This window comes from Electrophorus electricus, chromosome 18, assembly GCF_013358815.1.
Source record: "Electrophorus electricus isolate fEleEle1 chromosome 18, fEleEle1.pri, whole genome shotgun sequence".
In the NCBI taxonomy this organism is placed as follows: Eukaryota; Metazoa; Chordata; class Actinopteri; order Gymnotiformes; family Gymnotidae; genus Electrophorus; species Electrophorus electricus.
Window position 1 is genome coordinate 934,489 of NC_049552.1, and position 15,917 is coordinate 950,405.

The 15,917-nt window shown below is 46.5% G+C and overlaps 1 protein-coding gene across 5 annotated transcripts in view; it reads right to left on the reverse strand.

Moving 5' to 3' along the window:
- ipo11 (importin 11) overlaps positions 1-14,818 on the reverse strand; it is a 108,093-nt gene extending 93,275 nt beyond the window's left edge. For 2 of the 5 annotated variants that reach the window (XM_035536174.1, XM_035536173.1), the window contains exons 1-4: positions 11,204-11,350; positions 9,144-9,244; positions 7,243-7,315; positions 4,785-4,988 (exon numbers count right to left, since the gene is read on the reverse strand). In XM_035536174.1, coding sequence (XP_035392067.1) covers positions 4,785-4,988; positions 7,243-7,315; positions 9,144-9,244; positions 11,204-11,341 — 516 coding nt within the window. In that variant the 5' untranslated portion in view covers positions 11,342-11,350. Of the gene's footprint in view, positions 1-4,784; positions 4,989-7,242; positions 7,316-9,143; positions 9,245-11,203; positions 11,351-14,432; positions 14,670-14,708 lie in introns of those variants that run through there. The other 3 variants (XM_035536172.1, XM_035536170.1, XM_035536171.1) reach the window with 3 other exon arrangements.
- Between the last annotated feature and the right edge of the window lie 1,099 nt (positions 14,819-15,917).

Below are 15,917 nucleotides of genomic sequence, written 5' to 3' on the forward strand. Positions count from 1 at the left end.
CCTTGAATCCCATGCTGTTACCGTATCGACTGAACTTCACACTGCTGTCGTCTACTCTCGGCCTGGCGAATCCGGGAAACATCCTTGGTGAATGACCTGGACATCCGGCTGAGACGCTTTCCAGTGGATGGCACCACTCTGCTCTCCTCAGAAATCGACTGCCATCAGAGAAGCCACACTGCCAGTGCCAGCAGTTATCCAGCAGATGGCATCAGCGCTACACTGCCCAGCTCAGCCCAACCTTCTCTATCGATCAATCTCCAGCTCTCTGACCTCATCCACTACACCACTCACATGCTGCCGCTCTGCTTCCACGATTCCACCCCACATGGTTTCAATCCCCCACACACTGACCATATTCCACACCACACTATCTCACTCCACCACACACTGATTCATTGATTCACTCCACTACACACTGATTCATTGATTCACTCCACCACACACTGATTCATTCCCCTCTCTCTGGCTGGAAATGTCCTCATCAGACACCTCATCAGTGCCAGGCCACGCCCTCATCAGCCCCAGGCCACGCCCTCATCAGCCCACATCATTGCCAGGACGCGCCCTCATAGGCTCACTGTAGGCAGAGCTTGGTCTGCAAGCTTGCAGGCTACTGCAACTGACAAAATGTGTCAGCCCGAGGTGAACTCAATCTCGCCGAGTTCCTCCATATCTCCCTAGCGCTGTACACCCCTCACCAGCCACCAGCCTGTCGCTCCGCACATTCAATTTAAAAACCAGCTGTAAGCATGCAAAGCCAAAAACGGACCACACCATGCACACACACCATATCTCCCTCAGTCACACACACGCACAGTATTTCACTACTTCCATGCACAAGTACAGCCTGATTTGTTCCTTCACTACTCCGTATGTTCCAGGGTGGACTCAGTTCTCCGAGCCGTGCAAACACATGCCAGCTGAGGACCAAATATCACTTAAATGATCTTTAATGAGTTTAGCTTTTATTCCCATTAATAATAATGCACACACTGGAATTTAAATACAATTAAAACAAAGTGCAAACGCATATAAACACACACACATACCTACACAAAACACACCCGCACACACACCCACACAAAACACACCAAACACTTTTACCATACTCTACAAGTCAAGAACCTTAACCATCAATCAGAATGTTGCTGATTCAAGTCCCTCAGCTGCCAAGTTGCCACTGTTGGGCCCCTGAGCAAGACCCTTAACCCTAAAGTACTCAGTCATAAGTGTAAGTCACTTTGGATGAAAGCATCAGCTAAATGCCATAAATCTATTCATTCCACACCCAACTGAACATCCAACTAACTACATAACACTTAACACCCTACTGATGACGTAATAAACGATATTAAACTCACCTCTAAACACTCTCAACAATATTTCCCTTTCCAGCTTAATTTTCATCCACTTCTCACTCCAAAAGTGTGATAAGAAGCCTGTGTGTGCGCGCGCGCATGTCTGTGCGTGCGCATGTCTGTGTGTCTGTGCCTGCGCTTGTCTGTGCATGCACATGCGTGTGTCTGTGCATGTGTATGTGCGTGCGTGTCTGTGCATGTGTGCGTGCCTGCACTTGTGCGCGCGCGCCTGTGCATGTCTGTGTCTATGCGTGCGTGAGTGTGTGCGTGCGTGTGCATGCGTGTGTGCGCGCGTGCATGTCTGTGCATGTGTGTGTGCGCGCGTGCATGTCTGTGCATGTGTGTGCGCACGTGCATGTCTGTGTGCGCGCGTGCATGTCTGTGCATGTGTGTGTGCGTGCGTGTCTGTGTGCGCATGTCTGTGCGTGCGACTGTGCGCACGTGTGCATGCATGTGCTTGTCTGTGCGTGTGTGCATGTCTGTGCGTGCGCATGTTTGTGCGTGCATGTCTGTGCATGTGTGTGCGTGCATGTCTGTGCGCATGCATGTCTGTGCGTGCGTGCATGTCTGCGCATGTGTGCGTGCGTGTGTGCTTGCTTGTGCACGTCTGTGCATGTGCATGTGCGTGTGCGCGAGCATGTGTCTGCGTGTGCGCGAGCGTATGTATGTGCGTGTGTGCGCATGCGTGCGCGTATGTGTGTGCATGTGCGTGCATGTCTGTGCGCGCGTGTGTATGTGCGCGCGCATGTGTGTAGGTGTGCATGCGTGCGTGTGCGCGTGTGTATATGTATGTGTGAGTGTGTTTGTGTTTGTATGTGTGTGTGTGTTTGTATGTGCGTGTGTGTGTGCGCGCGCATGTGCGTGCATGTCTGTGCGTGCGTGTGCGTGCATGCGCATGCGTGTATGTCTATGCGTGTGCGTGTCTGTGCGTATGTGTGCGTGTGTCTGTGTGTGTGTGCGCGTGCGTGTCTGTTCGTGCGTGTGCGCGCGTGCGTGTGCATGTCTGTTCGTGCGTGTGCGCGTGCATGTCTGTTTGTGCGTGTGTGCATGTCTATGCGTGTGTGCGCGTGCATGTCTATGCGTGTGTGCGCGTGCATGTCTATGCGTGTATGTGTGCGTGCATGTGTGCGTGTATGTCTATGCATCTGCGTGTATGTGTGCGTGCATGTCTGTTCGTGCGTGTGTGAATGTCTGTTCGTGCATGTGCATGCGTGCGTGTATGTGTGTGCATGTCAGCGCGTGCGTGCCTGTCTGTGCGTGCACGTGCGTGTCTGTGCGTGCACATGCGTGCGTGCGTGTCTGTGCGTGTGCATGTCTATGCACTTGCGTGGGCACGCATGTCTGTGCATGCATGTCTGTGCGTGCGTGTGTGCTTGCTTGTGCACGTGCATGTGTGCGCGCGTGTGTGCGTGCATGTCTGTTCGTGAATGTGCAAGCATGCATGTGCATGCATGCATGTCTATGCGCGTGCGTGGGCGCGCATGTCTGTGTGTGTGCGCGTGTGTGCTTGCTTGTGCATGTGCGTGCATGTCTGTTCGTGCATGTGCAAGCATGCATGTGCATGCGTGCATGTCTATGCGCGTGCGTGGGCGCGCATGTCTGTGTGTGTGTGCGCGTGTGTGCTTGCTTGTGCATGTGCGTGCATGTGTTTGCGTGTGTGTGCATGTCTGTCTGTCTGTGCATGTGTCTGTGCACACGCGCATGTCTGTTCGTGCGTGTGGGCACGTGCATGTGTGTGCGCGTGCATGTATGTGCGCGTGCACATGTCTGTACGCGCGTGCACATGTCTGTACGCGCGTGCACATGTCTGTACGCGCGTGCACATGTCTGTACGCGCGTGCACATGTCTGTACGCATGTCTGTGCGTGCACGCGCACGTCTGTGCGTGCATGTGTATGTGCGTATGTATGTGCGTGCGTGTGCTCGCGTGTATGTGCGCGTGCACGTGTCTGTGTGTATGTGCGCGCGTGTGCGTGTTTGTATGTGCGTGTGTGTGCGCATGTGCGTATGTGCGTGCGTGTGTGTGCGCGTGTGCGTATGTGCGTGCGCATGTGAGTTCTCCTTGGTCACCCAGCCCTTTCTTCCAATCTTTGGCTAATTCAAAAATAATTTGACTTTGGTGAACTTCCAAATGTCAGTGTTCCAGCAGATCTGCTGATGAATGTGGGCATGCTCCAGCAGTGGAAAACAAACACTTCACTTCTAACGTCCCTTTAACCATGCCAACAACATCAAACCAGTAAACACACTCGTGTTGTGGCCAGGCATGTCTGAAACTTGGGTTTCTGTCGCGGCTGAAACGTTCTTGTTGTGCATGACTTCAGTCTACATCATCAACCACAACAGTAAGAGTTACACCCATATGTTTGCTGAGTTCAATTAGCATATCATTAGCATATCAAATTTCTCTGTTCATTGCGTATCATGATGGCCTGGAGCTTGAGAGGGAATTCTGAAGTGTCCTTCACCTCTCGCAGACATCAGACTGGAGCTACTGCCTCTAATCACAGCATAAAGACTGGAGCGCAGGAGCAGTTGCTCCAGGCCCTCAGGAGAGGAGTGATGGCCCATGATAGCAAAGGAAAACAAAGACCCCACTCAGAGAAGCTCTCTGCAGGCGAGGACACTCCAAACTCACAAAAACAAAGACTTGGATCCAAATGGGATTTTTATGCAAATAACTGCAGAAAAGCTAAACAAATTAAATAAACAGCTAGAAGCTGAGATGTGGGCTCTGTGATTGTTTACCAACTCCTCCCCCAAACACTGCCCAACTCCTCCCCCAAACACTGCCCAAACCCCAAAACCCAGCCAAACTCAGAACGTACATGAGCCAAACCACACGAGCTCCATCCCCACCTGTAGAGAGCTCCTCTCCCACAGCAGTGTGGGGGGGCTTTCGCTAGAAAAGAAGTCCTAACAGAATACTATTAACAAATTAAGGGCCCGAATGAAAAGCCAGCATTCAAGTGTGCAGGTAGCAACAAAGTGACCTGCGTCCAAGTCTCAGAGCGTGGAAGTGTCTTATGTCTGGGGTCAGCGTCTGTGAAGGTCAGAGGAGACACAGCTCACTGTCAGACCATATGTGGGTCTTCCATGCTGGAGTGGCTTAAACGCTCGGCCAGGCCAGGCACCACAGCACCACAGCTACACAGTGCCCCCTAGAGTCAGGCGCTGGTAGTGCAGTCGCTGATAAGGGGAGACAATGTGAGTTTGAAGACAGTCGTGTAGTAACGGTGATGTAGGAAGGAATGTGAGTAACACAGGGCTGAGAAAACAGCTACTGGAGAACTAATGAACACCTACAGCCAGGAGACAGCGAGAGGGATAAAGTGTGTGTGAGTGCTTACACTCGTTTGTGTGTGTACATGTCTGTGTGCATGGTTTGTGTGCGTTGGGTGTGTGCGCAACGATTGTACTCACATCCTGGAACAGCCTGCGGTCAGCAGCCAGGCGTTTGGACGCCAGCGTTTTGGTGACGTGGTAGAAGGTGAGCAGGGCGCGATGCTGCCGCAGGATATCCTGTACCTTCACCGACTCCAGCAGGACTGGGATGAGCTCGGGCCACTGGCGCGGACAATCCAGACGAGCCACCTTCGCTATCAGCACAGCGATCTGAGTGGCGATCTGGACACAACACCCACATGACTCACATTAACCTCACGCTCACATTAACTCACCTTGGACTACAGAGCCAAGCACTACAGATGCACGTGCACACACACACACACACACACACACACACACACACACACACACACACACACACACACACCTGCCTTGTGTCTAACCTACATGTATAACAGGTTTTAGCCATAGCGTAACGTATCCCTTCACCCAGTCAGGTCTGAATTCAAGACCCCCCATAGCACTACTGGGACTGACACAATCACTCCAGCTTAACACCCGCAACCATGAAACTGTCATGAGACACCGACACTACAGCCTTGACTTCCCCCTCACTAACACAGAAGAGCAGATGACATCTCCACTGCGGAAACGCCATACACAGCTACAAAGCTTCACATGTTTACTGGTGTTTCCAAACAAGTGTGCAAATATGCTTTTCAAAACTGATAAAAGGCAGGAATAATAACCGTAATATTAAGCATGGTCATTGATTTAGTTCTGAACACATTCAGAAAGTGTCAGCAAAGTATTAATTATAATGTACAGATGAAGACAAAAGTTTATACACACCAAGACATTTAAGATGATTTTTCACAAGCCCCAATATTTCACATCATGTTTACTCTGTTCAGTCAATTAGGAGATGGACGTTTATTTCTAAATAACAGCTAAAATACAGGACTGCGATTCATTTGTAGTGGGTCTCAGGTTTTCGTGCCCTGTTTTAAGCTGGCACTGACTCAGGTAAGTGGCTAAGGTGGTTAAGAGTGAACACATTTTTCCACACAACTGATGTGGATATGTCACTTTTGTGGGACTGTGTTCTTTTTCCTTGACTTTTGCAGTTCAGGCCACACATCGTCCATGAGATTCTAGTCAGGGCTTTGTGGTGGCCACTACAATACTTTCACTTTGTCTATAACCAATAATCTATAATCAATGTTGTCACAAGGAGGAACATTTAGGATTAAACTCCTGCTGGAAGTTTGACCATATTTGAACTTTCGGGTTGATGTGGCACACCATCGTCCCCTGTCCTGGAGTTCTCTGGCCTGTCCTGGTGATGCCTCATGAATGGCAACATATGTGTGGACATGTGTGTGTGTGTGTGAGAGATAATCTTCATATATTAGAAGTATGAGATTATCTTCACTCTGCTTATTATACACTGCAGAATGTACTTTTAACTCTTTGTATACTGCCCACTATCCACTGTTAACACCAAATAATGTGCAATTCCTTATCTTAAACGTCACAGACTGCACTAATTTACTATGGCAAATCATAAGCTTCCTTATACTGCATATTCATGAAGTGTGAGATCATCTGACCCTCCCACATGGCATGTCTCTACTCGAGTAACATACAAATACTGTGGATGCCCAAGGGAAGAAGGTTCCTCCACATTTTACTCCAGATAATAACACCTAATCAAAATGGCTCAAATTCCTTTCTGGGGTTGAGGTGACGCCCTATTTCAAAAGTGTGTAGCAGGAATATCATGGCAGAATATAAAACCTGACTCAAGCTGAAGGAACAGCTTTCCTCACACTCACTGGACGTAACGTGGATGAGAAGAGGGTCAGTCTTTATTTTTAAACAAGTCACTGCAAGCAATGAGAATATAACAAAATGCACAGCTACAAATCAATGTTATATGATATGACACACTGACATTTCTGAAACTGCTAAAAGTCATGACCTTTCCCACGCTTATCTCCCGCTATATGGAGTCAAAGCCTGTCAGATAGACCAGAAATATAGAACCTTCTTTGTGGAGACTGATTTCTCACAGAGTTTAAAACAACAACAACAACTGTGCAGGGTCTTTGAACTGAGAATATCTTTATCTTGGGTATGAACCTTTGGCTTCAGCGGTATTTACCAGTGAAACTACTGTAGCACTAAGATGGGCTCTGATGTGCATCCCTGCCAAACCCTTTTGTCTCCCACTCAACAACATCAGGGTGCAGAGCTGGTGTGTCCTACAACCGCTGCGAGCACACGGGACAACAGACGTCTGCTCTGATCAGAGCAGGAGTGTCGCCCCAGGAACTCAATTAGTCTGACGGAGGCCAGCGAATGCTACAGTCACTGACGAGGAACAGAACGCCTGTGAACACAGGCTAAGCGGATGAGCATACCATCTCCTCAGCAGAGAGAGAGTGCGAGTGCGAGTGTGAGTGTGTGTGTGTGTGAGTGTGTGTGTGTGTGTGTATGTGTGTGTGTATGCGTGCGTGCGCACCCTGACCTGGTTGACTGGTTCGTTGAAGTTGGTGATGAGTCCAGCTCGGAGAGATGCTTTCTCTTCTTCTGAGAGCGCGCTAGATAAGGACAGAGAGACCACAGTCACTATGTGTTCCAGGTGCCTACATTTACTCTGTCATGTTCATGTCGTAATGCTTTGAATTTGTACTTTTAAGAATTGTTTTAAAAAGGTGGCACTTCTTAGACTCAAGGACATTTGTGAAGTCAAACACGTAGGCGGCTTTGATTCTGTTACATTCGTCCACGTTCCTCTCATTACATTTGGAAATAATTCAGCTCCTGGTGTCAATCGTGACCTAGGCTGTCAGGTGTGGTGGGTTCTGAGAATCCAGGTGACCACTGTGTGGCAGAACTTTGCGCCAGTGAATCAGCCGAGCGGAGACCAGAAAGCAGACAACCACAAGGCTGTCCTATTCTGACATTTCTGGAAAGTGGCCTTTTCTTCAAGGCTCACATACATGTGCACAGACGCTCTCATAATGTTGCTGTTCTCTCATAATGTTCATTTCTGAACATAAAGTACTGCAATCCCACGTCAAGGATATTCTCACAGAGAAACATACCAACGATGCATAAATTAAACACAAGCAACAGAAGACGGGCGGCCAGTCAGCAGCTGATGTGAGACGTGACACCCAGCAGTGCATACAGCACACTGAGACAGTCATTCAAGTCAAAAAGATTGTCCACGGTTATGAAGATTTAGGCTGTTACTGTTTTTATATATTTATACTTCTTTAGACCACCTACGCGTGTAATGTAAATATCCTGAAGTCTGGTTACCTCGGGCAAGAGGTCCAGACTACTCCCACATTTTGCACCAATCACAAAGTGGTCACCAAATCCATACGCACAAATATCAAGCACCATAGCCTAGTAACGCAGGTGTAGCTAACTGGAGGTGGAATACAGACTCTAGTAATCTGGGATTCAGGAGGATTATAGCCTTGCTTCTGCTGACCACTTGGACAAAAATCCAGAGCAATAAACACTGTAGTTAAGGAGCCACATCACGCACCTTCACACGTTATTTATGTGATGCTAAGTTAATTAAAAGTATCCAACATGAGGAGACTGGACATCGCTTGAAGGTCAAACAAGTTTTATTACAATTGATGAGATTGTGAAGTTATGTTCTGGATGTGCAGCTTCATTTATTTACTCGTCAATCATTCTGGTTTGTTTCCTTTACGCTCACACACATGTGCGTGCAGACACAAACACACACACCTCACTAGACTGGAACTAAGCACTTCAAGTCAGAGTGTTAACTGGGCTGGAATAAACACTACAGCTCAGAGTGTTTACTACAGAACTGGGCTGGAATAAACACTACAGCTCTGAGAGTGTTTACTACAGAACTGGGCTGGAATAAACACTACAGCTCTGAGAGTGTTTACTGCAGAACTGGGCTGGAATAAACACTACAGCTCAGAGCGTTTTACAGAACCGGGCTGGAATAAACACTACAGCTCTGAGAGTGTTTACTACAGAACTGGGCTGGAATAAACACTACAGCTCAGAGTGTTTACTACAGAACTGGGCTGGAATAAACACTACAGCTCAGAGTGTTTACTACAGAACTGGGCTGGAATAAACACTACAGCTCTGAGAGTGTTTTACAGAACTGGGCTGGAATAAACACTACAGAGAGTGTAGCCCAGAGATGTCCCAGCTCTCTTTGCTCTGTGATGAAGGCATTTAGAACGTTCCTCCTCAAAACACTCAGCATCTCCGTGAAGAAGAAACTACAGATTGTGCCATTTTCTGACACAGTGAACACCGTGTGGTGAAACTCATCATATCCATCCACCCCAAAACATCCCACCCCCTGACTGGCAAAGAGCCTTGACAGAAAATTCAAGAAGACGACCTGAGACTTACTGAGGTGCAACTCGTCTCCAGTAGCGATCGATGCCATTCTTGAAGTAGAGCACTGCCAACCATCTGACGTTGACATCTAACATGTGATTGTTGAAGATGCTCTACAGAAGAACAATGCAAAGGAATTACTGATAAAAGACATCACGGCACATTTACACTAAATTTACGGCATTTACCTGACACTTTTATCCACAGCCACTTACAATTATGACTGAACACAACTTGTGTAATTGAGAGTTAAGGGTTTTGTTCTGAGTTCATGAGTGACTGGGAACACACGTCTACAGCTGACGAGGTGAAACTTCACCCTGAAGTGACTGGGAACACAAGTCTACAGTTCACGAGGTGAAACTTCACCCTGAAGTGACTGGGAACACAAGTCTACAGTTCACGAGGTGAAACTTCACCCTGAAGTGACTGGGAACACAAGTCTACAGCTGACGAGGTGAAACTTCACCCTGAAGTGACTGGGAACACAAGTCTACAGCTGACGAGGTGAAACTTCACCCTGAAGTGACTGGGAACACAAGTCTACAGCTGACGAGGTGAAACTTCACCCTGAAGTGACTGGGAACACAAGTCTACAGTTCACGAGGTGAAACTTCACCCTGAAGTGACTGGGAACACAAGTCTACAGTTCACAAGGTGAAACTTCACCCTGAAGTGACTGGGAACACAAGTCTACAGCTGACGAGGTGAAACTTCACCCTGAAGTGACTGGGAACACAAGTCTACAGTTCACGAGGTGAAACTTCACCCTGAAGTGACTGGGAACACAAGTCTACAGTTCACAAGGTGAAACTTCACCCTGAAGTGACTGGGAACACAAGTCTACAGTTCACGAGGTGAAACTTCACCCTGAAGTGACTGGGAACACAAGTCTACAGTTCACGAGGTGAATACTCCGCTGTGAGAACTCAAAGGTGGGTGGTGTAGACTGCAGCCCTGCTGTGTGAAGAACACCATAACTGACCTGACGTCTAAAATATTCATGTCACACAAAACACATTATTTGAGAGTGCATGGCAAAAATATATTCCTATCAACACAATTATACAGAACAGTGCAATTCCCATCAGACCCGCTTAATATTCTCCGTCCACAAAAAAGAACAACTATTTCAAGAAAAATTCAAAACATACCACCTTTAAAAACATCTTTTTTAATGATGAATACTCATAAATAAAACATAGTCTGGGGAAGTCAATGCAGATAATTGCAAGAAGTTGGTTCAAAAGACTATAAAGTGACAAAATAAAGAAATGGTTGTAACCACAGACACTGTTCCTACACCTTATTAACCAGCACCACAGGATGAGAGTAGCTGGTTTCAGCCAGTCTCCAGGTCACCGTCTCCGGGTACCTGTACCAAGACACACTTGGCCCAGAAGAACAGAGGACCCCTAAGCTAAACCACGCCCACACCAACCTCCATCAACCTTCTGGGTGTATATGGATGGACTCCTGATGGATTACACCTATATCATAACTTCACTCGACACTACTGCGCCTACATCCGCCCACGGAGATGTGCCTGACCAAACCGGCCAGAGGAACCCGTTAGCAGCCTGAGGGCTGAGAGGAATGTTTAGGTATATCTATAGAACAAGTCATTAAAGGAAACACACTGTTCACTTCAGGAACCCGTCAAAGTCTCTCATTTCTATTTTCCAAGGCAGTTCAGGTTCTCTGATTAGTTCTCTGACAGTTTGATAACTAAGAGGCTTTCAGAGAGAACAACACACAACACTGAGCATCTCTGCAACCATCTCGGGGTGTGTCCTAAATCTGCCCCAGACACCCAGCACTCCGCAGGGACTCCAACACAAACACACAAATCAGTCCATTAAAAATATACAGCAGGCTTAGATCACATAACTCTGCTAAATACGTCCGATAAAAGCAAGACGACCACTTACAGTTCTAACAACCATCTCTGAGAGTCTCACCTGGTGTAAAAATAAACTACCATATAGCCCAACTCCCAAGTAGGTGGGGCAGGTAGTGTAAGGTTAGGTGCGACTGTAGGTGGGGCTACTGGTGAGGAGGGCAACTCTTACCAGCAGCACAGTGTAAAAGCCGGGCTGAGTCTCCCATTGGCGCAGCTGTTCCTCCGCAGGCTTTAGCACAGCTGTGTCCTGGCTGGCTGCCTGTGTCAGTGCCTGGAGCACCACTGAGCTAGCGCTCTGGACATCCATTGGGGGAGCCTGCCGACACACACACACACACACACACACACACACACACACACACACACACAAGTGCTGAAGGTTCATCACCAGACTGAAGAAGAGCTCTTCTATGGCAGCGACCTCCAGCTCACTCCTCCGTGTCCAACCAAAGAACTGATAACATTCAACATTTATACTGTTTACCTACTTATTTATATTTATTGGTCCTAGAACACCCAATCGCCTGTAAACATGCAAATTGAACCATGTATATTTAAATGATAAACTTTGCCGTGTCCTGTGTAAATCATGTGAAATCTCACTGTGCCCGGGTACAGTGCAAATAAAGATTCTGTTGTATTCTCCTGTTATATTACTGCAGTTGGAAGAAGCATGCTAATATCAGAAAAGGTTCATTGTCTTTTATAAATGACCTGTTTACTCATTAAGCAAAGTCACTTTCTCCTGTGCAGAAAGTGACACTTCACATTTCAGGAAGGTTTTAGAATATAAAAATACAATGGACCCGAACTGTTTTTGTTCCCCATGGTGCTAAAATTAACATGCGTTTATAGTGTCTGTGGTGTCTGTTGATCTTTGTAAAATTAATGAATGATTTTGAGTTTAACATGTCTTACAGCCACTGTACTTCATATACAGTGTTTAGTGTGAACTTGCTTTAAAATGCATAAAGATAATATTACCGGTTATTAATAGTGGTATCAGCCACAACAACATGCTAATTATCAGTTATTGTATCAGCCCTTGGGTTTTGTGGGTTGGTTTTTTTGTCCAAGTGTCTGTAGGTCAGTATCAGAGCAGGAGACTCTTCTGAAGTCAGAGGTTCACACCGTCCTGAAGCTCTTAAAGTGCTTTTCTGAGCACCAATCTGACCATCTGAACTACAGATGGCTCTAGACGGCCTGATAACCAGACTGGCAAAAAGCTTAGCGTGAAAATGATGGTAGAAGAGTCATTTCAAAGTGGCCACCAGACGGCAGCACATCCCTATATGTCTAAACACCACAGAAAGTTACAAAAGTTCAAAGAAGTACTTAGCTAGCAAAGCACAGCGAGTCACATCATGAATCACAATTGCCAAAAGCAAAGGGAAACTTTTTCTAAGGCATTTTCTCAGAAAATAAGGACATGTGGTTGTGCACTAGCCGCGAGCCTTTACTTCAAAGTAGTTCAGACACAGGCAGTGCGGGTCTATGAGTCCCGGGACTGGAAGCCTTTACAGACATCCTCTGCTCCTCCAGGCAGGACATCCCGGCTCGGGCACCGTTTTTGATCGTATGGCAACTCTGCCATCTAGTGGCACAATGTAACAATATTCACAGAGCAGGTCCTGTCAGACAAAATGCATGCAATCCTGGAATTATACATGAGTGGGAATACAAGTAAAACACAGTTTACACAGGCAGCAACATGCACACAGAAATGTGAATATGCCAAGCCAAAGGCCATTCACTAGATTAATAATGTCTAGAATGTCTAAATATCTACAGTTGTGTGAGATTACAGATTAATAATGTCTAGAATGTCTAAATATCTAAGGCTGTGTGACAAGCAGATCTGAAACCCCTTAAGGTTTTAATCTAGGCTGCAAGCAGGTGACTGACGTCAAACATCCCTGTCTGGACACGCATCACTCTGTACACCTGTGGTGTTGCCACCAAATTCAACCACAACACGTTTTAAACAGCACAGTTTAAACACTGCTAGAAATATCCCTGAGAAATGAATCACTGCTTACGATTTTGTTCAGTAATAAAGACACATGATCTAGAATCTATTGGGCTACGATTGGGGATATACAAACAGCAATGTGGGAAACAGTGCTTACACGCACACACGCACACACACACACACACACACACACACACACATATAAAATGAAAAACAACAGTGTATGATTACTAACAAATCGCACATGTGTTCGAAAAAGATATTAAAGGTAACCAACATCCAAACCAACATCCTAATCAGTACAATCACAGTGTCACTTCCATCACAAAGTTGCAGGCAGCTACCAGAAATGATCCAGATGTGATCACCGCGGCTCCAACCTGTCCACCAGCTCCTCCAAGACAACTCGGAACGCTCCGCAAAACATCACACGGTCCAACACATACACTCCCTGCAGGCACCTTTGAGGTGAACTGGATTTTCTGTGTTAAACCAATTACGTAGAATATTGCATACAGGTATCAAAGTTAAGAAACGATTTTAGAGTGAAAAATTGGTTCGCTTTTCATTGTTGTATTAATTCTCAAATTCCCATCAAGTGTATTAACCAAGATGATTTTGTATTTTAACAGACAAATATGTTTATGTTTACTTTGGCACATATAATAAACAAATTTCTGCATCACCATTTATCATAAAAACACCAACTCACTCTAGAAGGTTCTTCTATTTTTTATATGTCAAGCAAGGAAAACATTGTTATTCTTTCAGAATTGCCACTGGACTGGAGATTTCTCTTTAAAGATCATCCATCTGTTGGGCTTTGTATCATCTTACATAATCACAACTTTGGCATCTGTAAAACAGCACTTAGGCAGGGCTACCAATTCACTACTTCCCATTTTAGGAATAGGTGTGAACCTGTTAGAAAGTGTTAAAAAAAATCTCAGGAAACAAAATCACTTCTCTGTTACAGAAATGTCCAGTTAGCTGCCTGATGCCACCAGTGTAAAAAAAGTGAAGAAGTCGGTTCATCTTCAGTCTGCTTTAGAACATATTTAATCTTGAATCCGGACAGTGGAGTGGTAACGTACCAATAAAGCGGACCTAACGTCGACCTGGACAGTCTTTACAGCGACTTGAAGACAGTAGTTATAGCACTTAAAATGGGTCAGTGGCGTCTCAGTCGTGAAGGTACTGGTCTAGTAATCAGAAGGTTGCTGGTTCAAGTCCCACCACTGCCAGGTTTTCACTGTTGGGTCCCTGAGCAAAACCCTCAATTACTCAAGTTGTGTTCAGTCAGAGTTGTAAATCGCTTTGGATAAATGCCGTAAATATAAGATCAGAGCTGCTGAACTGAACCGAGCCACACAGCAGGTGCTGCCATGCTAGTTATCTGGCAGGTCAGAGTCATGACTAGCATTACCTTACTGGGGTAGCAGGCGTGTCCAGCAACCATAGCAGCAGCAAAACCTGGTAACGCTGTGCTAAGTCATTCCAGTATCCGATCAGTACCAAGCACAGTGGTACTGGTTACACGTTAACACCCAACTGTGTAGCTTTAGCCATACAACGGGGAGAGCCCACTGGACACACCAGACTGCTGGCTCAGACGGTCGCTATAGCAACCTTGTTAACCTGTCCAGCAGCCGCGAGCCCGGCGTGTAGTAACGTCTTGCACGTTGTTTTTCCCGGTACGCACCTTTCACGAGGTTTCCACAGCTCGAGCTACCGGACTGTCCACCGTCACAACACGCGCTGTAAGGATGGCGCCATCCAGTGACGTCGCCGAGAGATGACGAAACACGCGGCGGTCACGGGTGCGCGAGGACAGGATCCTGCTCGGCGTCGCCTGAAAGTGCCGCGAGACGTCAATGAAGCGCGAGGCACGTGCGGCGGGCGCACGTTCAGCCCGACATTTCCGCGTGCGTAGAGTAAAGGGCGCTGTAGTAAGAGACGTGCAAGTGTGGAGGCGCACAACGTGTGAGGACAAGCGTCTGTGTGTGTGTGTCTCTGCTATAGGTGTAATTACACGAATTGTCCGACAGGTGGTGCTGTCCCCAAACGGCCAGTGATGCAGGAACTCCCACAGTAAATAGAAAATAGTCCACTACTAGCGAAAAGAAACGAGTGTTGGAAAGTTTTTACAACGCCACATTACTGCAAACTAAATATCTCGTAGGGTGTGTCCACTAGTTCACGCAAGTTCGTCCATAGTGTGCCACACTAAGTGCTCCCAAGATTTTCAGGAACTGAAATCTTGTTTTTTGTGTTGTTTTTAGCCAAATTATTGCAGGGTGGTTAAACGTATAGTCAATAAAAGAACGCAATAAACTTTGTGTCTGTATAATAATTCTGGGTGTTGTGTGTTATATTCAGATTCAGAGATCTTGCTTAGAAGAAATGGAAAATAAAGTGTGTGTGTGTGTGTGTGTGTGTGTTAGAGAGGGAAACATCTCTGTTCTCTGGAAACAGAGTCTAATGACTTTAAACACCCGTGGTAACTCCCAGAAAATGTCCAACTTCAGCTCCATTTCAGCAGAAGGCGTCAAACTCTCTCCAGCTGAAATATTTCAGGACAATAGAACTATCAACCTGAAGCGGTGGCCCAAACGTGGGCTAAATCTCCTATAGTAACACTGAACTCAAGTAACCCCGCTTAAGGTGAGCCCACACCTCTCCCAGCCAATCAGACGCCATTCAGGAATCACGCAAACCCTGTAGGCCAATCAACATTGGAAGAGATTTTTTTGTTTTCGCTCATGGGAAGCTTTTTGAAATTGGATTTTATGACTAAGTTCACACCCACATGCTGGATAGGTTAAATGTGTCAGAATGAAAGGAGTTAACTCCTGTTTCTGCTTTTCTTTTTCTTTAAAATTGTTCCAGTTGCTTCCTTCACTGCAGACAC